We start from the raw sequence: 25,303 nt of genomic DNA on the forward strand, positions 1-25,303 counted from the left end.
TTACTGAAAAGAGAAATTTGTATAAAAATGTTAAAAGGGTCAATATCCCTCTATATTATTTGCATTTTTGATATTTGTAATGAGCTAATTCATTTACATGCTTCTCAAGGGAACAAAACTGATGTACGTACATCGTACAAAGTATCCTTCAAGCACTGTACAAGTAGGACTAAAACTAGTAAGACCTGAACCCCTGCACTATCTCCAAATGAAACTGTACAAGTTTATCAATCATTTAGAGTTGTTAGTGCTATCAAGGAAACTCAATAAAAAACCACTTACAATCCTTCTTGCGACAGGATTTGGTATACAGCGACACAATCGTCCATCAATATAAGCCACCAAAGCTGATAAGACAAACTTCCCAATTCCCCATCTCCAAATAAACTTCCCCTTGGGTTCCTTAGAGGTGGAAATGTCACCAGTAGATGATTCACTCTCTTTGCGACTAACCCATTTTCTCTTCAACTTAAGTTTTCCCATGGCTTGGTCTGTTTGCTTTCTCAGCATTCGGATGGCAAAACTCACAAACAGATGCTCACACAGAGTCAGAACAGTTGGCCCGATTTTCCATTCCTGCATTAACATAATATTATTTTCGTTCAAACATTGTTATATAATAAAGTTATTGTACGGAGTACTTTAAGAAGTTCCAGGAACCAATTTTGTAAAACATTTATATCAAGAATGAGTTGAGGTTTTGCACATACTCTGCTTCTCCCAACATAATCGGAAAAAAAAAATTAATAACAATAAAAAATAAATATATAAATAAATAAATAAAAAATAAAAAATCTTGAGTTAAGAGTTAATACAAAGTTGCACATGAACTGCAACTGTCCCCAGGGAAAGGCAAAATTTAAGGAATCAAGGATTTCTTGGAGAAATAGGAAAACTTAATACCATAATCAGGTTTCATAAGTCAATTATCATTCAACTTTTGCATCTTTCTAAATAAGAAAACTCAAGTTAAGAGTCAAGAGTTACAGTGACACTTACATTCTCTCCTCGAAGGTGCCTTAGAGGGCGGGACCTGGTTGAAAAGTTTCCCTTTAACAAGGACTTACTAGCAAGGAAGTCCTTCACCCTTTCCATGATCTCATCAATTAGTGAACTGTTTGGGGGTAGATTTTTAAGAATAACCTGCCAAGAATAATGCATAGATCTCAAAATGCTATATCACCAGAAGTAACATTTAGCTGAACCAAATAACCTGCAACAGCTAAATATCCTGAACTAAACTTATGAACTGTATAGGGATAGTTAAGTCCAGTTAATATTTTTAACTGATACACAATGAACTGGACATATCATACATCCATTTGTTCTATTTGCATTTTCAAGCTAAAATCACTGGGAGTGGGACTACAGAAATGACAACCAACATATAACCCAGCATGCACTCCACGAAAGGGGTGTACACCGGTCCAGATCCGGACCAGACCGGACCTGGCCTGTCTAGTCAAATACTTCAGGATCATTGATATAAATATATATTTCACTGAACTCAAGTATCCAGTGAGTTCACTAAAGCAATTCAAGATACATAGACTTTGTATATAGCACCTAGCTAATACTAGTATATACTTCCCCTCAGTTGTTCCTCTCATATTATGATAAGCTGTCAAAATCCTTTCAACTATATGCCACCATATACAACTAAACATAAGTACCTGATCATCGATGACTCTAACCCTCAAATAGTCCTGCTTATATATTGTATCCAACATAGCCTGCAGATATCCTTCAACATATAACTGCATAACAAGAGCTAATGTCAGTGGCCTATGGAAGAAACAAGCTTTGATTTAGGAAAAATAGCACGGTCTTCATGTCCATTCCAATGCAAGCAGAACTAGAATTTAAACAAGATTCTAGATCCTCTTACACCTCATTTGATACTCTCTTGATACATGGTTTGGTATGGATTATGGTACAGTGGGTCACATTTACACTATAACAGGCCTGATAAAGAGGCTAAGGATTATTTTTGTCATCAAAATTCTGCAGACTGAGATTTACCTCATCGATCCCAGGACTTCTATCAAGCTTGATTCTTCTATCAGGGCCTCCTTCCAAGAACGCTGTTCCCAATAACGATGGTTCCATAGCTAATCTCAGTATTCCATGATGAAAACCTGTCACCTATGTAAGATGAGGAAACAAGTCAGGTAATATAAGTTGGTTCTATATATCTTAGCCAAATAAAGGATGAATCAAAGTGGCAACTGCAGTATGCAAAAGCTTAGGCTAAATACCATGCCATTAAAACCACTGCTTTCTGCACCCTTGAGTACAGAGTCTGATACTTCAGTCACTGCAGCAAAAAGTATATTGGATCCTGCATTTCTCAACTGCAAAACACTGTATGATGAGAAACTGCACAGGTCATTGTGAAAGGTGGTAGACAGAAGACTTACAGTTTTGCTAAGATCACCAAAATACCGCTTTGTTCCGTAAAAACCTTTATCTTCAATGCACTTTTTGATTAACTTAAACGTCCCTGCTCAAAAACTAATTAATCAGCAAAATATCATTGGGAGGAGCTGGGGGGATATAAAGTTCATAATTCCTACCCTAGAAGAAAATGTCAAATTCAGAGTAGTACTCCATCACTCAATAAATATTATACTCATGTTTTTTTACACTTTTTTTTAGTTTACTAATGAGTTTACACAGAATTTTTGGGTTAAATCATCAACATGCCCATAATTTACATCCCTCCAGTCCCATCTTAAACTCTTTTATCAGAAAAGACTGAAGTATAAAGTTAGGCTTCTTAATAAGTTAACCAAAATCACATGTAAAGTTATATGGAATATACAGGATGGAAGGAGTCCACACACACACACACACACGTGCCTTCTATTGAAATAAGTAAAATATAGCAAGGGGAAAATTCAGTGAAAAGACTCACAAGAGGAATGCCTTAGACTTGCAATTATGATTAGTTTGGCTTCATAAAAATAAAAAAAGGAAAACAGTACGTTGATTTAGATATCTTAGAGGAATGATTCAAGGCAAAAGGATAGATAAAGACATTGATCATTTTTACTATTGCATGAGCATATTTACGGTTTTGGATGACAATAATATCATTTAAACTAAAGGAAAATACAATTTCGGTCAACATACTAATTTATTCCAAGGATTTTGTATTTTTATTTTTATTTTTGAAAGCATTTACTCCAAGGATTTAGAGTGTGAGTCAATAAGGTAAAGTTCAGATGTAAGGCTTGTTTTGTGAATCAAATAGGAAACAGGGAACAAAATACAGTGAAAGTCATTAGAGATGAATGTGACCATTATATATAGCCCAATGTCAAAAGGAGGCAACCAGAAACTCGAGAGAAAGAATGTAAGATAAATTTGAGGGGGGATGAGTTTTAAAGAAGTAGATAACACCTACCCCCCCCCCCCCAAAAAAAAACCTTTTTAATATATTCACTTAAGGTTAGTGTGTATCCTGTTCATCTAATGCTTAGTATGTGTGCGCTGAATAATGATTGGTCCATTACATAAGAACCTAGTTAGTACCAATATACCATGTAATGGTCTCAGCAAGAGTAGCAGTGCATCTACAAGTCAAAAAATTGAAGACTGGAAGAAGGTTGGCTATAATATCTTACCTACAGTGAGGCCTCGAACATTAAACAAGTTACTGGAAGGATCAAAGAATACATCCAGAGAGGAGGATGCCAAATCATCAAAGACTGATGCGAAAGCTGGTGGGAGCAGTGGGCTTCCCTTTGCAATATAGATAGCCCGCATGCCATACCTAAAAGCCATCATTTTATACAAGAGTAAGCAACTAATAAGGAGAAGAGATGCAGAAGAAGGATGCAGCAAAACAGGCACACTTACCATGAATAATGTTGTGCACATCTTAAGAGTAGCTCACGAGTTGTAACTAAAGCATGAGTAACAAAGATACCATTGAGTTCTACCTCAAGATTCTTAATGGCCGGGATCTATTTAGATCACAAAATTAGTTGATGATCATGAAAGATTAAGATAATAAATGAACAAAGTACAATAAAACAACCAATAAGCTCGTGATGAAAGCACACTCATTTACCTTGATGACACTATGCAGCAGAGACCTCAGTGCCTCTTGTCCTGAGCTGTAATTTGAATATGAATCCTCTGGGAGAAAGCTTGTCGTGATCTCAACAACATAGAATAAGTAAGTTCCAGATCCAAATAGAAGCTATAATTAAGACCATTTATTCGGAAAGGCCAAGAGACCCTACTGACCTTAATTGGGTGGATCTCAAAATGATCAAAGTAATACTGTTGACTTTGAGTATTTGAGCTGAGAGATGTTCTCCAAAATGGAACAACTTTCATTAATGTCTCCTCGTCAAGATTTAAATCAATTGGCTGTTATTAAAGGAATAATTAGATCTATACTCATCAGATTGCAATATTGCATGCATAGATAAATAAAATATAAGCATAAGTATAATAAGGTCTACTACATGCTAACGACATTAAAGCAATAACAGAGTAGCAAGCAAAACAAAGTGCCTATCCTTACCTGCAGAATAATAGACGAGTATTTGACATCTCGAATACTTGAGGTAGTAGGAAATAAGACAAAGGCAATAAAGAGAACAGGGTCATCAGTGACATTGTTGGATGTCAGATGTCTTCTGAGCATGGCCGCAAATGGAGCCCCAACCCATTTTTCATCTAAATGCATTGACTGCAACAAACAGATGATAAAAATTATGTAAAACATCACTGAAAAATATAAAAGCAATCCGCAATTCATCTTTCACATACTAAAGAGTCCTAGGAGGTCAGGAATCAGCAGTTAAGGGAAAAATTGAAAGAATAAGCTATCAAGTACAGCAACATCAAAGAAGGGAGAAAATATGAACTAACCTGTACCCTTATCTGATTGTATTTCCGTTGATCAATGATGATGGAATCAATACTAATGTTCTCTAGTCTCCCGATAATTATTGGTGTGTAATTTGATAGATCATAAGGATCCACATCCTCCAGTTGGTCCTAAAATTGAATTGAAATATATATTGCAGAGATAATGAATTAGAAATTGGTATCAATCTATTAAAGAACCATCCAATAGTGCATAATTTTTGTGAGCAAACTAATATATCCACTACAAGTTACAAAATTAACCAGGGACATAATTATGTGATAGCATATAGTATGTCCACAGTTCTACAGATCACACAAGATGACAAGACACACTGGGACTTCCATAAAAGACATTTGATAAAATGGTCTTTATATCTTTGTTTTGAGAGACCTCGCGATCATCAGCAAATTGAAATTTTTTACTTGTATTAAAAAGTATCAGCAAAGAGGATGGCAATGTCAAAAAGTTAAAAAGTGTAGATAACTATATCCTCACCTTATGAAATACTATATCTCAGCACTAAGCATCAAAAACAAGATATTACATGAACCATGTTGCATTCTTTGACTCACCTCCTTGCAGGGTTCAAGTAAGTGTATGGCAAAATAAGAGATTCTCAACTGAATCTTCTTGCAAGACTGATACTTATTATCAGCTTTGCGTCTGCCAGGTGAGTGGGAAATTCGCAGAACACGAGTAGGACCATCAACATAAACTTCATAACCCACGTTGCCCACATCAGTACCATCCATCTGAGCAGGATTTGTTCTCCTTCTGTCAGAACTTCTGGTATCTCCAGTTAGATGAGACACCAGATCACTCTGCCTCTGAGCCCGAAAAAAGGATTTCCATGAGCGCAGTTTATCTAAGCTGATTTCACGTATCATATGAGTACCTAAGAAACCACAGGGAGCCAAGAAATAACATAAAATTTAAAATAATCTAATGCGACATTTTTAACTAAATTTCAGGGGCAGAACTTTTTACTCAAAAAATTAAGAAGTAAAAGGAATGCTTCTCATATAGTACAAATAAGTTATAGCACACCAGGAAGCTATCTTATTATTTAGCAAGAGGTTCAAAATTTGCTCTGCCCCCTCCAACACTTATGCTCAAGTTCTACCATTGCCAGTTATATAATTCCAATCAAGAGGGGTGGAAATTACCATTAACTTTGACCATGAGCTTGTGTGGTCGAGTCAAGTCATCCCAGACATAACTTACACAGGCCCCAGAAGCAAGAGTTTCTGGCTGAAATGTATCCTGGAAACTGACATCAATTAGAGGAGTGCACATAAGAGGTAAATGACACAAGTTTCTTTGCAAATTGTTGCACTATATACTATTTAAACTAGGTGGGAAAAAACCTTCTGATAATAAGTAATAGAAGCATCATGAAGGTTATTTTCAATTCGATAGGGCAAACCAGTATCTGGTGGTCTATAGAAATGCAAAACAAAGGTGGGACCCTCCTCAACCACATGAACAGCTGCATACTCCCAAGTAATGCCATCTTCATTTGGGACAAGATCCAACTGATGCACAGACGATGCAGCATGTCCTCTGAATTTTAGGAAAAAACATCCAAGTGAAGCCACACAAACTGGACCTGACCATCCCCACACAGCTTCATTTGGACTAAACTGCACAAAAACTGATGTGTCGTCGTCTGAAACCTTGTGCTTTTGCAGAAGCTTGTTGAAAAAGGAGATATCCTGCTTATCACGGGATTTAACCGTGAAGAAAAAAGCTGTTTTCTGCTTACTGTTGATACTTAATGTCTCCCCAAAGTCATCCTTCAATCAAAGTAAAATGAAATCAGTGATAAAAAGTTTCACCCCATAATGGAATTAGAAATTTTATATTAGAAAATCTGCAAATTAATCAAGAGTAAACCTCTAAGAAACATTGTCGGACAAAAATCTGATCATCTGATTCATTGGATATTATATATCTAGGAACAACAGAGACCATTCGTGCCGGTACATCTAATGTACTCTTTAATGGCCCCAAAGAGATCCCCAACTTGACCAAATATTTGATCCCAGATCCTTGAAGCTTGGTAAATCTTATCTCTGCAAAGCCTGAAAGGGCATCCAAATCCAAGATTGACTTGGACAATTCTTCATTCAATAATTCCATACACAGCTTACTTGATCTGACAAGCAGAAATACATACATGAGTTCTTTTTTCTCATTATCCAAAAATTCTCTTTGAGAAGAGCGAGGGATAGAGAAAATAGACTTATCAATGATCAGGAAATTATTACTTCATGAACCAAGATCTGGGTGATTTTGGAGGCAAAAGAGTCCCAAATTGAGGAGGAGTTGTAATCGCATGCCTTTCAGCATCATCCCTGCATACAGTAAGAAATAACTTTTTCAAGTTTTACAGGAAGGGAGAACAAATGCACAATAGAATTACAACAGCTTAGTAGCATTTATATCATAGTTAAGATATAGTGAGCACCTAGATAATGGTTTCAGATGTGGCGCAGCACAGAACAGAAGAAAATCAGTGTCATTTCTCAATGTGTACTGTGTAAAGACAATGGCCTGCATCACAAACATTTTTCATCTGTTTATCTGACCACAAATTGAGATAAAGTAATACTTATTCAGCTAAACATTTATTCTACAACTTATATTCAGATTCTAACACCTGCAACAAAGTTCTTGTAGCATCATTACCTCAAGCACGCCCCTATTCCCACGAGCCAATCTTAAACAAGCAAAGAAAGTTCCACCACAAAATTCCAGATCAATGTCTAGAAATTGAATACCATCATTCTTCTTATTCAACTTTTTGAGCCATTGACTGCAGTTCACAGGCTTACAGCTACAGCTAAACATAGCTAATGTAATGTTGAAGAATATAACAGCAGGATTGGCAAACAGATTAGCAGTAGACCGGGATTGAATAGTTGCCCGGTTAATGTTCTTTAATCCATCGATTGCAGTTTCTGCACAGGGGATAATGGGATTAGGAAACATACATACAAAACACATTCACTCAATAAATAACTGTACCTGTCTCAGTTAGAAGTACATCAATCTCTGTCTCAAGTAAATTAGATACGGTCACTGTTGGAAGAAGAAAAATCTCCTTTTGCTCCTGCAAAGCAATTGATGATGTCTTACTTTGACGACGACCATTAGGCTGCATAATAGGTACATTTCTGGCAATTCTCTGAACCAGGAAATGCATTTGAGCCAAATGAGTATCTCGAGATCTCACTAAACAGCTAGCAATGCTAAAGGAATACTTCCAAGATTCAGCAGAGAAAGCTTTTCGAACTTGGTAACTTAATTTATCAATGACGCCTGATAGACGAACGGCCTTTTCTCCTTTAAGGTTTTCAGACCATTCAGCTGTATAAGATTTCCATAACCCGTTTTCCTCCTTCATCTCGGGTCGAAATGAAAAGACAAAGTTACCTGCATATCACAAATGAATGTTGTAAATATTGTTACCAAAGAATGACAGCCCAAACACAGGATATAACTTGGGTCCAATTTTTTGACGGAGGTATGAACATAGGGATTGGAGATTCATCATTATTTCACATACATTACTCAAAGTATAATGGCACCATTAACACGTTTTTCAATAAATAAAATGATTTCCAGAGAACACTGCCATCTAAATCCTTGTAAATGTTTCAGTGCCTGGCCATATCCCTCGCCCGAAACCAGAGCTTAAAGAAAATTCTATTACATTGGCAAGTATTTTGAAACAGTAGATGATATAACAAAGTATTACATGTGTCACAATTGTAAATATCAACATTTTTAGCACCTTAATACTAAGCAGTTCTCATGTGTACTTTCTTCCAGGCTCTGAGACTGAAAAAATAGTAACAAATATTTTCTTTCCTTTTTCACCCTTAAGTATCCTGAAACTTGAGTTTCTCACAGAGCACATCAAACCTCCTGCTCTTACTGCAGCCATGATCTCCAGTTTCTATGCATTAGTATTTATTTGGAAGACAATATCCAATATTCCAATCGTGTGATCAATGAGATAAATTTAATTCTTACTGACATCAACAAGAAAATGTGATGCAATAAATCAAATACTCATCAAAACTTAAACTAGTAAAAAAAAAAAAATTAATTTAAAAAAAAAAAAAAAACAAGAAGAAGGTGCCACAATGCCAATATCATTACTCATACAAGATAAGACTTTTAACATTTTCCAACTCAATCAAGGCAGGCAATTCTACCGTCAAAACAAAGTGATCAAGTCTCTCTATTACAAGGAGTGCGCTACACCGCTACATGTCTCCATTAGGAACTAGCATTTAAAATGACATGCAGGTATCTTTGACAAAGCTATAAACTGCATCTTGACGACCTAATGCAAATACTTCAATGTCAGACATATGCCCAAAGTACTATTCTGGTTCACAAAATATCATTAAGTTCTACTTTGGTTCCAATGGCATCCTTTAAAGTTTACACAAATCTCTCCAGAATTGCTAGTGTGTATCTGTGTATGATAATGGAAAGGGAAACCGTAAAGTACATGCACAGTAGAAAGTAAAAGGGAGGACCCACTTTATCATTTCTCGTGTTAGGAAAAAAAATAACTGAAAGAAACGAGCTGGTTGCAACAATTTCTGTGCACATTACAGCATTCAAGTTAAAAGCCTCGCAAAATTTCTGGCACACCAAGAAGCTTATCAAGAACGAATGAAAGACAAAGCAAAGCAGCCAAAAAAAAAAAAAAAAAAAAAAAAAAAAAGAAGATGAAAAAGGGGGGAGGATACACATTTGCTCAGTAGGAATCGTGGAACCATTGTCATTTAATTCACTCCTATGAGATTCTGTATAGGTTGCAACTCACTACCTAATTTGGGATAAAATTTTATAATCCACTACTAGTGTACCAAAAAGAAACTGCAAAAGCCAATCGTGTTGTTTGTGAAAAACTTTGTTTAAAAGAATATGCACTAAAGTAGAGTAAATTTGAGACAACCAAGAAATTCAGTTACAAGAACAAAGGAAAACCTGTCAATTTTTTTTTTTTAAAAAAAAAAAAAATAACAGACAATTTGTCAATTACTCCCTCTGTCCCCTTTTGTTTGCCCCATATGACTCATAAAGCTCTCACATAAAGTGGGCCCATGCCCCATGGTGCAAAGAAAGGGGGACAGAGGGAGTACTATCTAATATTCTAGTCTCTTTATAAATTACTACCTTCTATTTTTGCGGATTACTACCTAATGATCTAAATCGCGTTTACTATTACTAAGTGTACTTTCCAGTGACTTTAACCTACAAATGACCATAATAGATGTTATGCATTAAGAGATATTAAATTTAATTTCCATTTTTTTATTTTTAATTAAATATCTTTGCTATCTATTATAAGCTCTAAATGTGTTGACATCTATTATGACATCATTTGTATGCGTATGCTAAATTCACCAGAAAGTACACTTAGGTAGCAATATTAAATATGATAAAGTCCATTAAGATAATAATTCGCAAAAACACAATTTAAAGGTAGTAATTTATGAGGCAAGTTTGCTAGGTAGTAATTGACACATTATTCAAGGACATAATATATCAAATTTAGGACTAGTAAGAGGAAACTAAGACGTAGGAAATGCATACCAACACCCAAAGACAACAGTGCCTTCTTTGGCCCACCAGATAAACTAATAGCATCAAATGCTGCCATGCAATCATCAATAGTGTCCCCCTCTTTGAGCACCACCGATGCAGATTCAGCTTCCATTGATTCAGGCCTTTGGATGCGCAACTCCACTGGAAATCCAGTATTGTTATGAATTCTTAGTAAAGGGGACACATTAAGTGATAGACCTTCCTGCAAATGGCCAACGCAGTCATATACACGATGAATTACATAAATGGATATATGATTGCATTTGCAACCTCTATTTACATTACTGAGTCAATACAATCTTATACCTCAGCATTCTTCGAAACATCAAAAACAATGAACGGCCCCGGACAGGTTCGTGAATCTGTGCAGATCAAAGGCAAGCATATTAAAAAATTATGAGCTATACTAACATAACAAAAGGAAATAATTCTGCTGGAATCATGATCGTTCATGATTGCACTATAGAAGTTAGTAGACTTATGTAAACGACAATATCATATGTTTATAGGTTTATCCATAGTTCCATCCTGATCAAAGCATGCCCCTTTATCATAATACTTTTCCAATGGATAGATCTTGGGTCCACAATAGTGTCTTATGCTAACTTAAATATGTACTAGAAAAGCCAAAAAGTGTGATGTTCTGAACATAACTGTTGGTTTTAAAGTTCTAATATTTTATAGGTAGTTAGGTCATTAGCCTGTTTGTTCTCTCATGTTCAGAGGGAGAGAATGAGAAGTGTATCGCTCCAAGTTGTGGCTAAGTTTGACAATAGTCATAACACTGAATTTGTCTAGTTGGGAAAACACTTCTCTTGTGAATAAGAGTCGGGAAATGCTCTGTTTTACACAAAGGTAAAACAATTTCATTTGCTATTCGACCACCAAATCAACAAGATGATGAGTGTAAATTTATTCCACATTTGAGCCTATAAAAGAAATAAAAAAAAGTGTCTATTGCCACTTCATATCTATCTATCCCCACACCATCTTAATTCAATCAAGCCATAAAATTGTAACTATATGAAAGTGGATTAGAAAATGGTAGTGTTGGAATTGACACTCCTGTAAAAGAAGTGTGTTTCTGTTTGACTCATTTAAGTGAAGCGGCTAGGACTCAGGCAACCTTATGCATGAAGCAATTATCACATTAGCATAACAGGTCATAACTACTAGTTAAAGTCAAACAATTTACCTTGTGATGTAATACGTGTTCTCCAAGCAAAAATCTGAGTTCCGGAAAGAGGTACATGAACTGAAGTAGTTGAAGATATTCCAGGATTTTCAAGCAAAATTGTTGCATAGGATGACTCGGGAGGCTCCTCTAGGTGCCTTTAATGAAAATGAAATTTGTAAATTCATTGGCAAGACAATGCAATTTTTTTTTACATAATAAGGAAAATAATTATACACTAATAGAGGCAGAAATTTTTGACGTTGAACGAAGCCTAGTATCACTTTCTTGCAGGAACAGACTAGCAGAATAAATCAGCAAATTCAGTCATGGATCAGAATTATTCAAGTAGGGTCACCAAAAACTAACCATGATAACTCTTTTAATTTATGCACAGGTAGAAAAGTATAAGTACAGACAAAACAGGAGGACGACAAAGACCAATGAGAGTACAAAATGGATATCGAGTTAAAGAACATCAGAACAAACAAGATGCTGCACTGAAGATAGTCTGAGATGTGGAGGATGGGGCTTGAGGAAGGTGGACTAGACACTAGAGCCTAGAGGAAACGACACATACTGCCAGACAGGCTCATGGTAATATAAACTGGATTTCTCCAGAATGCATATATTCTCGAAATTTTCCTTTTAAGAATCCTTGAACAATAGAATTCAAGCTTACACAGGAAATTTCCAAAAGTTTGGACAAGAAGTCAAGAACCGTCTATACTTGCACAAAAACTTTCCTACAGACTGGAAGACTGCCCCCTCTTTGTATATTGATCCAAGGAAAAACTTTCAGTGACTTGTGACTTACTCCAAAAGCAACAACATAATATCAAAATTTTGGTAAGATGTGTATAAAATTAAATGAAATCTCCTTATTGGAAGACATTTGAGTAACAGAAATATATTCCAAAAAAAAATAAAAATATATAAATAAAAAGTAAAACAAAACCAAACAAAAAAATCAAAAAGAATATATATAATGGGGAAAGATTCAGACACGGAGGCACCTCAAGGAAATGAAAGCTGACTGTCTCCTGCCAACTCTTGCAGATTGGTTATTGTGAAAATGGAAAAGAAGGTCCAGATCCAATTGATTTTCCACCTGCAAACATTATGCAACTAATAAAAACTTATCCACGTGCACACATTCTCATTTCCACTCTGAGAACCTAAGTAGAGAAAACCTTGCAGCAGTTGACCAATATAGCAGAATTTCTAACAGCGAATGGGCCAGCCAAATCCAGTTTTCCAACCACGTACAGTAGCATGTCCAACAAAACCTCCGTTAATGATAAATCCAGCTGCAATTGCAAGAAAATTGATAAATGGGATATAAACATAATGAGCTCTAGACTGTGAGCACTCATTTCATTATTTGTATGTTCATCTTCCTAACCTCCTGCATTCTAAAATAAAGGCGAGAGAGCATCGCGTGATTTGATATTTCTGTAACATCTGAAGGGGTAGTTAATCGCCAGTAGATACACATTTCAATTGGCTGAACAAACTCTCTCCTGCAATTTGGGAAAATGTAAAAGGAAAGTGCTTGATTAAAGACTGAAGACAAAACCATAAGCTTCTTTCCCAAAGAATGTTATATTGATAAATAAATAACCCCTCACCAAATGACTCTATACACATCAAAATAGTAAAGCATGGCAGTTAATGTGCTCATCACCCTGGTTTTCTGGGGAAGTATCTGAAAAACAAGTTCAGTGCCATCTATAGACCCTTGAAGAAGAGGTAATTTGTCCCTGGGATCTGACAGTTCATGCACAATGATTAAGGAGATTTTCTCAATTGTCAAACTTATGCAAGGTGCCATTCCGGCTTCTTCAGAAATATCTTGACCATCCAATAATGCAAGGCCGTGTGCTTCATGTGGACAGGTTTCAGTCATCCTCAGATCAGGAACCACAGGAAGGCCATTAAAAATTTTGAACTTGAATGGATTTCCAGGCTTTTTCACAAACTCTATAGCACCATGAACAAAAGCAGCACCACAATCATTCTTCTTGTTAACAAGATAGAATGTATTTTTGCACATGTGATTTAAAGGTTCTAGGTCAGCATCATCCTCATAATTCTCATGCTTACAAGGAGCAATCTTCCAAAGTGAACATGCACTATCATCATTGCTGGAGATGTCAACAAACCCAGATGATTGTAAGTAATTTAGGCGCAAAGGAACCCCTGAATCACTCTTAGCATACAGTGACATCAATGAAAACCAAGATGTTGAAAATTTCCACATGCTTCGCTTCTGCCACTTAACCTGATTACATGTGGAGAGAAGCAGGGGGGAAAAAGGTCAAATTCGCTACATCTAAGAATCCAATATTAATCCAATTTTAAAAATTTGAAAAAATAAAAAAAAATAAAACAGGGTTTCATATTTTGTCCACATTCTAGTCTCCAGTATGGCCCTCTATTACTCATTTATAAGAAAACAAAATTCTGCAAAATTTGAGCGCCCAGTTCCTCTTCAGCCATTTCTTTTGCGTACTCTTCACAAGTCAAACCATCATTTTTGAGAAACTCCAAGAAGAATGAAGCCAAATACGATAATTCTCCACAAGCACTTTATATAGTTGTTTGTTTAGCTTCATGACAGAAAAAATAGTTTCTTTCTACCAGTGACACTTATGAATTACCTTTATATAGTTAGGCCACATGCAGATGATGTGCAACAGTCTCTATATATTAAGGATAGAAAAGAGTACAGTGAACGAAGTACTATATAAAATAGCCAAGTCATAGTAGCCATAATTATACCTATCTGAGATGATAAAAGAGCAGTTGCAAACTTAAAATAAGATCTTTACAGCAGCTGTGTCCTACTTGTATCAGACTTCTAAAGTGACATGATAGTCCAGCAGAAGATTCAGGAATGTTCGAATCATAAATATTGAACAAAAAATAAAACAAACCAGAATTCAATGACCCAAAGCAGTGCATAGTATTGACATTCTTACCCTGAAAAGAGCCCTTTTCCCAGCAAGAGAATAGTGAACTGCACCGCCTAATTTATATTTGTTTTCCATATTTTCAACAGTTACGTACAAATGCTGATGGACATCTTGGATCGCAACAATAGCACCTAAACATATTACAACAGCACGCTTAATCCAAACAGCCTGAAATAGCCAGCTGATTTGTTAACCATTAAACAAGAAGTGTTACCACTTGTATAGTTGGATTAATTACCATCAGGCAGTGCAGCTTCCAAATCTATTTCAGGTTCCTGGTGGCTTGCTGTCCAACTCCTTTCTTCCACATCAGTGGTAGCACCGTTTCCAGAAATCTCAGACAAGGACTCAACAGTAGTCAGAAGCATCTGTGCAGTTAATCAAGTAAATTGGCAGGCATATATACATTTATAATATAATTAATAAAAAAGCCAATAACATCCAACAAGGAAGCCCAAACATAAATTATAGCAAATTACTCGTTACAATCAAACTTCACAATGAAACTGGCAAAAAGATATGGATCTCACCTGTATCTCAGAGAGAGAAATCGTCAGATTTAAACCTGTAACATAACCTTTGCCAATCCATCCTTGAGTTGAACAATTTGGACCACTGTTATCCCCTGAGATAGGTTTCTCAGCTGATATAGAAGTAGCCAATCGCTCCAAGATATGATTTCCATATGTTTCACTTGATTGGATAACTTGAGATGCAGAGTCATTAGCAATAGAGCTTTTCATAGAAGCAAGTGCACTTGAGAAACTTGCGTCTTTGGACAACAAAGATGTCTCCTCCCCATCTGGAACCAACACAGTAGAATCTTCATGATTGAACCATGATGAATCACGGCTTAGTCCAACAGAAGAAAAATGTGGCATTTGAATGTTTTTTACTGATTTCCCCACGCCCTCATCAAGGATCAGAGAAAGGATATCCAAATGAGAAATATTAAACAAGAACTTCTTCTTTAGATTCTCTGACCATAGTTTCAAGTTCAAATCAACTCGTCCTATGAATTCCTTGACCACTCCTGGATGAAAACATCAAAAATCACTGCATAAATTTCTGAATTATAACACTTTTATACCCCCACCCCCCATCCCAAAAATAAAAATAAAAAAAGCACAAGGAGAAGGGAAACAAGACTATATAGGAATAAATAACATACTAGTTTCATCAGTCACTAGAAGTACAAGTGATAATTGTGACACCTTAATACTATATGCTTTCAAGAGTTCCAGCTTGACAAAAGAACTTCTTGTTTGAGCAGAGTCCTCAATATGCTCTTCAGCCAAATCATTTGAGCCCCCTTCAGCTGTCCCCGAGGATTTTCTTTGCAGGTAATGCTTAATAAGCTTCCTAATAAATTGAAGATATGAAGTTACACAGCGCGCAAACCCCGCCAAAACCTTAGTTTCAATGAAGATATGACCACCCTGTTAAAAACTCTTAATGTCATTCCCATCAGAAATTCTAAATTAAAGCACAAAATAAATTAAAGACAATTGCAACAAAACTGATGAAAGAAATTTCAAAGCAATTTCATACTTTATTTCAGACAATGGAAAAAACAACTAGGCAGAAAGCCAGAAGCTGATGAAAAAACAGGGAATGGGTATCTTTAGAAACATCTACATTGATTCAAGGTTATCTAGGTTGTGGTTGCTGAAATCTGCAAAGCTTCTGCATCAACATATCAAGGACGGATAAAACAAATAATATTACTCTCTAGTTTGGAGCCATCCTCGCACATAAAGAGTCATATGACTGTCCAAACCAAAATTCCCAACCATCACATGACATTTAGAGTATTACTAAAATTGTATTGTACTTTTTGTTACTATGTTTGGCCAGTTTGATAATGGTTATGTACATTAAAGAATTTGATGGTGATGTGTAGCAGCCTAGCAGGAGATAAGCAACCCCTTTAAACATAGAAAATGATTTTTCCAGATCTATTATTCTGAAATAGAAGAATGTACAACAAACAAGGCACTCAGCACTAACACTATGACACTATGTTTGGATAGCAATAGTGAAGGAGGGAAGTGGAATCCATTTCCAATATGTCCATATTAGAATACAATAATAAAATAAAGACAAATCACATAAGTTCACAATTTACTATTAGAGAAGTCAGAGAATATATATTTGGTATTAATTAGAAATTTAGAATTAGATTATGGGGGCATCTATGATCCTGAAATATAGTCAAGGGATCAAGCTATATAACCAGTATGGGATCTATAGGTGGAAAATTTGGGTTTAATGCTAACGTTCTTGCAATACACCATCCCCCCACCCCCCTCTTCTCATTCATAAAAAAACACATAAATCAAGAAGCTAATATCTTAATTAAATATTTTTAAAGCCACTCAATGCTGCCTCTGAGTGTGAAACTCACTAGTTAAAAAGAAGAGGCTCAGTTCTGCTTAGAATATGACAAAACCCTTAATACAAATCTCCTAACAGGAAAAAAAAGAGGAGTGTGCTCCTCACTTGTGAATTTATGAAAGTAGTACCAAATAAAGTAGGAGAATAGGAAAATTAGGGCAACGGCTTTAGAAAGACCCATTTGAATGGTTTAAAATAAGTATAAATCTAAAGCATCGTTGAACTAGAATACTAGATAGGCGAGCCATTACACTCATCATATTTCAAAAAAGCATACATCAAATAAGATGAGGAAAAAATATGTTTATTGCAATTACAAGATTCAGACCTGGATTCCAAAGACAATACTCTGAAAGTCTCCTCCAACAGATAGTGATAAATACAGCTTATCCTCCGGGTGAGCCCTAAAAATTCCATTCTTAATTGAGCATGCCGCAATGAAAACCTTTTCTACAGTGATGTTTATTACCAGCATATAACTTGGCATTGAAGCTGATACATTAGACTCAGAACCTTCATCGTGAATTTGCTTCGAATCCAAATTATCAATATTCAAAAGAGAACTAAGTACGCCTTTGGGATTGCTAGTAGATGCTTCACTACCAGCTTCTCTCCGTACTCCTGAACCATTCACAGATTCCAACAACAGATTAAATGTACAACTAGAAAGGGAAACTTCATGCATGCAATCAGCAGAATGTATAACTGCGTTCTTGACTTCAGATTTATTACTATTGTCAGCTTTTCCAGTCTGACTTTTGTAACTAAACATAATAGCTTGTAATTCATGGAAACTTGCATTTGCCTTAGCCTTGGCTTCCCCAACAGAGGCTTCCAGACATGTCTTCTGAATGGAAAGCCAAATTCCACAATCAGACAAGTCTGCCAAGCCCAGGTTTTGAATACTGTTAGCATCAATGAGCATTGAAATGTGTCTTCTGTCAATTCCATTTCGGCAGTTATGAAGGATAATATCAAATGGGAAAAGTTCAAAACTGGCTTTAATAAAACAGTAAACACTTTCAAAGGTCGAAGCTGCCTCCTTGTTATCTCCGATCTGCATTCGCTCACTTATAAGTTCTGTCGGCGGAGATTGATTTTCAAACATTAACAAATTATTTTGGACTGCATGCAAACCAGAGCAACCAAGGGAGGATGTTGATTCTGCAGAAAATAACCTTTCAACAACCTGCCAAAATTTGGGAAAATCTCTACAGATCCATAATCCAGAAATTAGATACAGGAAACAAACTTAAAAATTTCCACTTTAGTGTCCATGTGAATAGAATACAAAACACATATCAAGAAGTGAACAATACTAAATTACTACGTCCATAATTATCTCATCAAAGCCAAACCTGTGGTAAAAGAAGTCTACATAGATAAAGAGAATTATAAGTTTATAACACTATCATACCGAATTGACCACTAAGGCTCTAAAACATATCTATAACCAGGCAGTAAATAAAGGGCTTACCTGCAAAATCACAGAGAGCTCATCCATATATAGAGAACCAGTCACTCCCGACATGGCACCATGTAAGGACAACGAAGATGCAATATTAGATTTCGCAAATGAGTACAGATGATCCCTGAAAAATATATGCATCATACATTAGAATAACAGGAGAAAAAAGAAAAAAAAAAGAAGAGGAAAAAAAAAAAAGAAAGCACAAAAACATTATATGAAAAAGTGAGACAATCATACAGCAGAGGAGGGGAGGGGGCAGATGAAGTTACCAAGGATGTAGAAATTTAGTAAGCTAATTTACCTTCAATTTAAAAGCAACTATGCATCCAAACTCAGGTATAACAGCATTATGTTCTTAAGACTAATTAAGATCAAAATAATTATTAATGTCAACTGTGAACATGCAGAAATAGGCAAATAGCTAAGAAAAGCCAAAAAAAAAAAAAAAAAATTAACCTCCACCAGTGTAAACTGAAACACAATGGTTAATGAAATGGGTCAGAGAACATCTACATTATAACTTTCCTTCTGACAAAAATTAAATAAGTTCATTAAACTGTTAGAATTAAATTGCAACAAGAGGACAAGGTGACCTCATAAAGAAGCATTTAACATAGTACAACTATTACTAATATAGAATTCCCTACGTTGATTTTTGTTCTTCCCAAGTGAAATCTTAGCACTATTCATAAGTTGAGAGAATCTTCTAAATGTTTTCAATATATAAAACATAATATAGTCATTTTTGGACTTATTTGATTCGTCTCAATGAATAGTTTATTAATATTCAATTGTTATATGTTTTACTAATATGCAACTATAGTTATTTATGGTCAAAGTAATGCATTAGCAAACGTGTACATTATATGTTTTACTAATATGCAACTATAGTTATTTATGGTCAAAGTAATGTATTAGCAAACGTGTACAGTCAAAATGGAAAGAACACTTAGGATCGGAAGGAGTAGTTGCTAATTAGCCAGGTTCTCTTGTAAATCCATATTGTACAGCTTTGGAAAGCCACAACCACCTTAGTCCATAAATATGCTACCAAAGTTACTTCATCCCACCACAAGTCATGGGGAGCAGCAATACCATCAAAGATGTGGCCATTCCTCTCAAACAAATACTCCCTAGAATAGGCATCACAGCATTTCTCCAAAGCAACTTCTTCTCCCCACCAAACCTTTCAAACCCAATCTGAAGCAGATCTTTTATCTTCGAAGGACATACCCAAGCCTGCATAAATAGTCTTCTCCAAATATGACAAGCAGAATCACAGAAAAGGAAATGCACTCATCCTTAGTTCCTTAATCTTCACCAGGAGGCATGAGAAAATGAATTCTTAACAGATTTCAGATTGATGACTCTTAACATGAAATAGTCTGAAAATCCCATCCTTAAAAAAAATAAAAAAATAAAAAAACTACTCCAAGAATTAACAAATAATCATCATTAACAAACTCTTCTATCAAAATTCTAAAATTATTACTATTCAAAACCCACATCATGTGAATTTCATAAAGTCATTATAATGGCTTTATGCCCACAACACCAGACTACAGCTAATAACGGTCATATGACAGTAGAAAGATTAGCATAGCAAGTACGAAGTATAAAAAATCAATCCAAATTGTTGATGAAAGAAAATAGTATTGATACGCTCGTTAACTTGCAGGAAATTACATTCTTTTCTTCTGAATACACAGAACATTGAGTAACAACATCCTAGAGGGAGTACTTAGAAGCACGAAAGAAGAAATACTAACTACAAAATCTATCATGTAATCTGCTTATCTCATCAAACCTTTCAATGTTCCCTCACAGTTTCATTTAAAGAAACCCTTCAAACCTGTATTGTTATATCAGGAAGCTACTTTTATTTCTTAGGACTGTTAGGAATTAGGATGTGTAAAAATACAATATTTGACAAGCAACATCCAAGACACAGACTTCAAATTCTAGTTTAGACGAAAGGAAAGTGACCCTTTCTTCAGCAAATAGTGACAGCATATGCTGCTTAAATATAATAGTATCATCCAGAGATAAGAAATTTACGCAGGTTAAGGCATGGAAAAATTGAAAGAATAGCAGAGATGAAAAAACCCAACCTCAATGATGATAATTTAACAGTCAGCGGCTTCAATACTAGGACTTGCATCTGATGATTATCCATCAAATCCTCAAAGTATAAACTCAAACCACCGAGTCTTAACAATGAGAAGTGTGTAATCTGTCCTTTTGAAGCATACTTAATGTTGAATGACCCAGAAAACCCCTCTAGCACATGTTCCTCCAACTTTAAGAATTCTGATTCAAAGTTATCTGGTCTTTGATGTTCTTCACTTGGTACAACCCCAGACTTTACAGTTGGCCAAATAGAAAATTCAATTTTGTGGACATCTATTGTTAGATTAACCCCTTTTCCAACATGTGTAGCATTTGGCTGTGAATCACTACTTGAAAGATCCTCATCTCTCATAGATAACTGGAAACGAGGACCAGCAATGACAGCGCTCACTTCTAGATGTTTGTCAGGAAGCAATTTCAGGATACCCGCATTCATTGCCTTTAAACTGTATTTCAACCCCCCAAAACATTGATTTTCCTGTGATTCCTCAGAAATCCTCAAGGAATGCAATGGAATCACAACACTCTCAAAACCATCATCTTGATGGAGAGCATGCTGCAACTGCTTTCTAAGTATATCAAATGATAATATTGATGCATATCCTAATGTGATATTTAGCTTTCCGGCCATCAAATTACATTTCGAGAACCCAGAATCTGGGCTTTTGCCTGGATACACCAAAAATGTGTGAATGGTGCAAAAGGCCCATGGATTTTTGTCATAGTCACCCTTGCATTCTTCAAAAATTAACTGCATTCTTTTCCAAATCAGCTCCATCTCCCCCGACATTTGCTCCAGAATAGGAATATCTTCGTGACCAGTCTTCCCTTCTTCTGAATGGCAACATGTTAGAGCAGGTTCTCCCCTAACAATGGTTTCTGAACCATCGAGTCTCTCTTTCAATTGCCCTCTAAAAATACCACCGGCATTTTTTGGCTTAGTTTTGTTTTCTGATTCATGGAAAACAGATGTAGAAGTAACCTCAAGAAATCCCAGAGTGAAGGAAATATTTTGCTCAGAAATGCTCTCTTCATAAATAAAGAGAAATCTTTTTATCAACAAAATGAACGGAGATGCCTCAGTGTAAGAAGTTACTTTCCTCAATTTTGAATTTTGATGAGCAGGAGGATAGCTAGGCTCTTCAAAAGAAACCATAGCCAATATCTTCCCAAGGCTGAGATGGAAGCAATACCTTGGATCAGCAACTTCAGATGTCATACTAAGTTGACCGGTTTTGGGTAATTTCTTATGCAGACGAAAAACAGACACGGTGATTCCAAGTATTTTCACCATTGAGTCCCATATGAAAGCCAGTGGCAAGATGATAATCCAGAAGCTATTGTGACGGCCACTCATACATGCCACAACAGTATCTTCAGCATGAGAATCTTTTAAGGCTGCTCTAAAACGAGCAACTCGCCTTGCACTTGCTATGGCCTCAGCTGGAAGTTCCTTCTCAATTATTTGTGATATTATTTTCCATTGTTGCTCAGCTAGCCGGGGAAAGCTACCTCCATTTGGCATCTGCACCCCATGTTCAGAGTATCCAACTAATAACAGAAAATAGAGATATTCCTTGACAAGGCGTAGCCAAAGTACTGCAATTAGAACCACACTATAAAATATACATCCAGGAGGTGGCAAAGAATGACGAAATTTCCACCTGGCTATACCCCAGAGAAGTCTTCCACTTCTAACATGTTTACATTCTATGGTAAGCAAGTTGTTAAATGCACACATCATTTGAAGTTGGGTCGGAGAAAATGAAAGGTTCAATTCTGGAACAGAAAGAAGAGAGTTTACAAGACAAAGATCTTTCATTCCAATGCCAAAATAAGGATTTACACAAGAGAGGATACAACTACTATGATCTTTCTTCTCAGCTCCTATTTCCAGCTTAGAGGCTTCTAGAATAATAGAAGTCTCCCTCAATGGTAAAAAAAATAAACTAATAAACCCACCCAAAAGACACCCCAGATCCTTATGTGAAGATTGTGCATTAAGATCACTTGAATAGCATAACCATGAAAATGTGTCATCTGAAACAGGATATTCAACTCGAATTAGTGCATCATGAAGATGTAAACAGCAATGCATCAATAATAGATTTGTTATGGAGTCCTTAAGCTTGCTTTTTGAAGTAGCAGTCATCATCACGTTCTCAATATTGTCATGCAACGTGCTCCCCTGCGATTTGCCTTGGATTAGCCCAGAAAAAAGATGTAGAACTCCAACTCCATACCAATTGAGGACAAAAGAAAAAGAATATCTAATAATTCAACTACTAACACTAAGAGGCAAAATATAATAAACAGTGTACCATGCTCTAAAGTCTTAAATTAACATGGTACATTTGGCTCTTTAAGAGTCAAAACATTTATACTTGTATATAGATAGCACAAGTGGATGAGGATATGAGACCCACAAGGCCACAACTACAAGAAAATATATTATGGACAACTCAAGTGTGAGGTGGAGTGCTAAGATTTAAGGTGTGCATACCCGAGTTATCCTATATGGAAAGTAACGAGGGAACATAACCAACTTGCAAGTCACTAAATCCAGGGACTAAGGGCCTGTTCTGATTTACTGAAAGGAGCTAAGCTAAGCTGAAATGAATTGTTTATGAGAGAAGGAAATTTGGAACCAAACTAAACTGAACTGATTGGAGCTGAAGAGAACAAGCCCTAAATCCTCCTATGGCTCTATGATTAAACAATAAACCTAAGCCCATTTCCAATATTCATGTAAAATTGACAATGCTGATATTCAATCACAGTCTAAACAACCAATCACTTAAACAAATCATGGCCAAGAATACAATAGCCACACAGAATTAATATCATAACTTCCCACATTCTTGAACTTTTTTGAACACTTAACTAGCTTAACTTACTGATCATTAATTCAATTGTACTATCAATGCACTAATACTCTCCCAATTTCAATACTAATGCAACAACTAAAACCTCTTGAAAACTTTTGCTTAACCTTAAACAACAGTTACTATAAAATGGATGGAACAGGTTTTATGCTAATTAAATAACGTTCACTTATCGATTCGATACATTAACCAAACCAACGAAATTCGTCTCAAGAAAAGCACAACAATAATAAAACATCCGTCGCAACATCAAGCTAACCAAATGTGAAAATCTAAATACAGAAGTTTAAAAACTTACAGTATGATCAATTTCAGCAAGAATCTTCTTCTTCCTCTCCTTTAGATAATCATCAACAGATTGTTCCACTCTTTTAATAACTCGTTTCCTTCATTAATCAAAACAACACCAAAATTCATCAATCAAAAAAAAAAACTTCGACAAATTTATCAATCATAAACAAGAAATTGAGGAGAGAGAAAGTACGTACTGGAGAAAAAGAGTGACATTAACACCACTAACTTCGACAGTGAAAGCAGGAGCAGACCAATGCGCAACACGAATGATAACCTCATCAACCGTTACACTTCTAAACAACAAGCTGAACTCTCCACCACCACCTTCAATTAGATCATTAATGGCGGAAACGTCGAATTTGAGATTCTTCGCAACAATTACAGAGCGGAAGAACCCTAATTTGACTTCTAATTCTGGTTCTTGCGCAAGCCATTGTCGAAGAAGAGAGGTCAATTTTCTTTGAATTACGCCATTGAAGAACATCTTTGAGAGGAATTTGATGAAATTGGATGATTTTCGGTTGTTGAATTTAGGTTATGGTGTTGTTTCCGCCATTGAAGGTCGAAAAATTGAGCAGATGATGTCTGACAGTTCTATCTTTCTATATTTGGATGTTAGAAAAAGGAAATAATTTTGTAGTGGAAGTGTGTAGAATCCCGAGCTTCCTTGTGAGGAGCTACTTGAATCTCTTTTGCCCGACATTTTGGATTAGTACGAATTCATTTTTTCCGCTAAAAATTGATTTTGGCACGGCTTTAGGGTTTATACGGATTATAATAAGTGCAAGTACCTTATACTAAAGATTTAAAATACAATAGGTTTTTTCTTTTAATTCAAAAGAGGAACAAAGCTAAAGAAAAAGAAAAAAAAATTAGAAAACAACTAAGGTCTTGTTCTCTTAAGATTATTTTCACTTTATTTTAGTTCAGTTCAACTCAAATAAATTCAGTTCAGTTCTAATAATTTCAGTTCAGCTCTAATAAATTCAATTCAGTTCAGTTCTAATAATTTCAGTTCAGCTCTAATAAGTTCAGTTCAGTTCAACTCCAATAAGTTCAGTTCAGTTCAATTCAGCTCAATTCAGCCAATGAGAACAGGCCTCTTCTGCTACCGAGAGATAAAGCGTAGTAAAGCCACACCCTTAAAATCCTCCTCTAAAATTCTATTTAGATCTAACGGAACATCATTAAAGTAAATGTTAGATTATGTCAATAATCTTGTATATTATTAGTTTGTAATTTACTAATGTAGCCCTAACCCTAGTATACGTTGTATATATAATGATGTACAAGATTATTAACATAATCCAAAACTAATAAAATATAAAATTATTTACATAATCTAACAGTAAACTAGTTGAGAGTATTGAACAACTCCACAGTTTGCCAACCAATCCGCCGCACGATTCTCTTTTCAATAGACGTGATCCACTCTAACTTTCCAATTCG

The 25,303-nt window shown here is 35.7% G+C and overlaps 1 protein-coding gene across 2 annotated transcripts; it reads right to left on the reverse strand.

The window, feature by feature from the left end:
• Window positions 1-24,614, reverse strand: LOC110723347. Of its 2 annotated transcripts, XM_021902702.1 has the most exons (36): window positions 24,049-24,605; window positions 23,859-23,946; window positions 20,657-22,863; window positions 18,552-18,666; window positions 17,403-18,263; window positions 15,849-16,116; window positions 15,208-15,710; window positions 14,916-15,045; window positions 14,684-14,808; window positions 13,331-13,983; window positions 13,105-13,222; window positions 12,893-13,009; window positions 12,716-12,810; window positions 11,721-11,857; window positions 10,832-10,887; window positions 10,514-10,727; window positions 7,922-8,329; window positions 7,583-7,854; window positions 7,362-7,447; window positions 7,162-7,248; window positions 6,788-7,049; window positions 6,259-6,687; window positions 6,058-6,154; window positions 5,464-5,786; window positions 4,891-5,019; window positions 4,541-4,708; window positions 4,258-4,383; window positions 4,079-4,168; window positions 3,865-3,971; window positions 3,630-3,778; window positions 2,421-2,503; window positions 2,259-2,354; window positions 2,023-2,145; window positions 1,674-1,757; window positions 1,000-1,143; window positions 1-576 (listed from the first exon to the last, which is right to left on the reverse strand). In XM_021902702.1, exons 1-36 carry the CDS (start codon window positions 24,336-24,338, stop codon window positions 232-234), a joined length of 9,585 nt encoding a protein of 3,194 aa, XP_021758394.1. In that variant the 5' UTR covers window positions 24,339-24,605; the 3' UTR covers window positions 1-231. The 2 variants fall into 2 exon arrangements, with proteins under 2 accessions (XP_021758394.1, XP_021758399.1); XM_021902707.1 differs by lacking the exons at window positions 1-576; window positions 1,000-1,143; window positions 1,674-1,757; ... (2 more) ...; window positions 2,421-2,503; window positions 3,630-3,778 and having other exon boundaries at window positions 4,079-4,157; window positions 24,049-24,614.
• Window positions 24,615-25,303: the final 689 nt, after the last annotated feature.

This window comes from Chenopodium quinoa, unplaced genomic scaffold (genome assembly GCF_001683475.1).
Source record: "Chenopodium quinoa cultivar QQ74 unplaced genomic scaffold, ASM168347v1, whole genome shotgun sequence".
In the NCBI taxonomy this organism is placed as follows: Eukaryota; Viridiplantae; Streptophyta; class Magnoliopsida; order Caryophyllales; family Amaranthaceae; genus Chenopodium; species Chenopodium quinoa.

Excerpts from the sequence above, each read along its gene's own strand:
- LOC110723347 (XM_021902702.1), bottom strand. The coding sequence starts at position 24,338 with ATGTTCTTCAATGGCGTAATTCAAAGAAAATTGACCTCTCTTCTTCGA. Across the intron at positions 22,864-23,858 it reads TTGCTGAAATTGATCATACT|GGGAGCACGTTGCATGACAA; the intron begins GTAAGTTTTTAA and ends GGCAAATCGCAG. Across the intron at positions 6,688-6,787 it reads TCCGACAATGTTTCTTAGAG|GATGACTTTGGGGAGACATT; the intron begins GTTTACTCTTGA and ends CTTTGATTGAAG.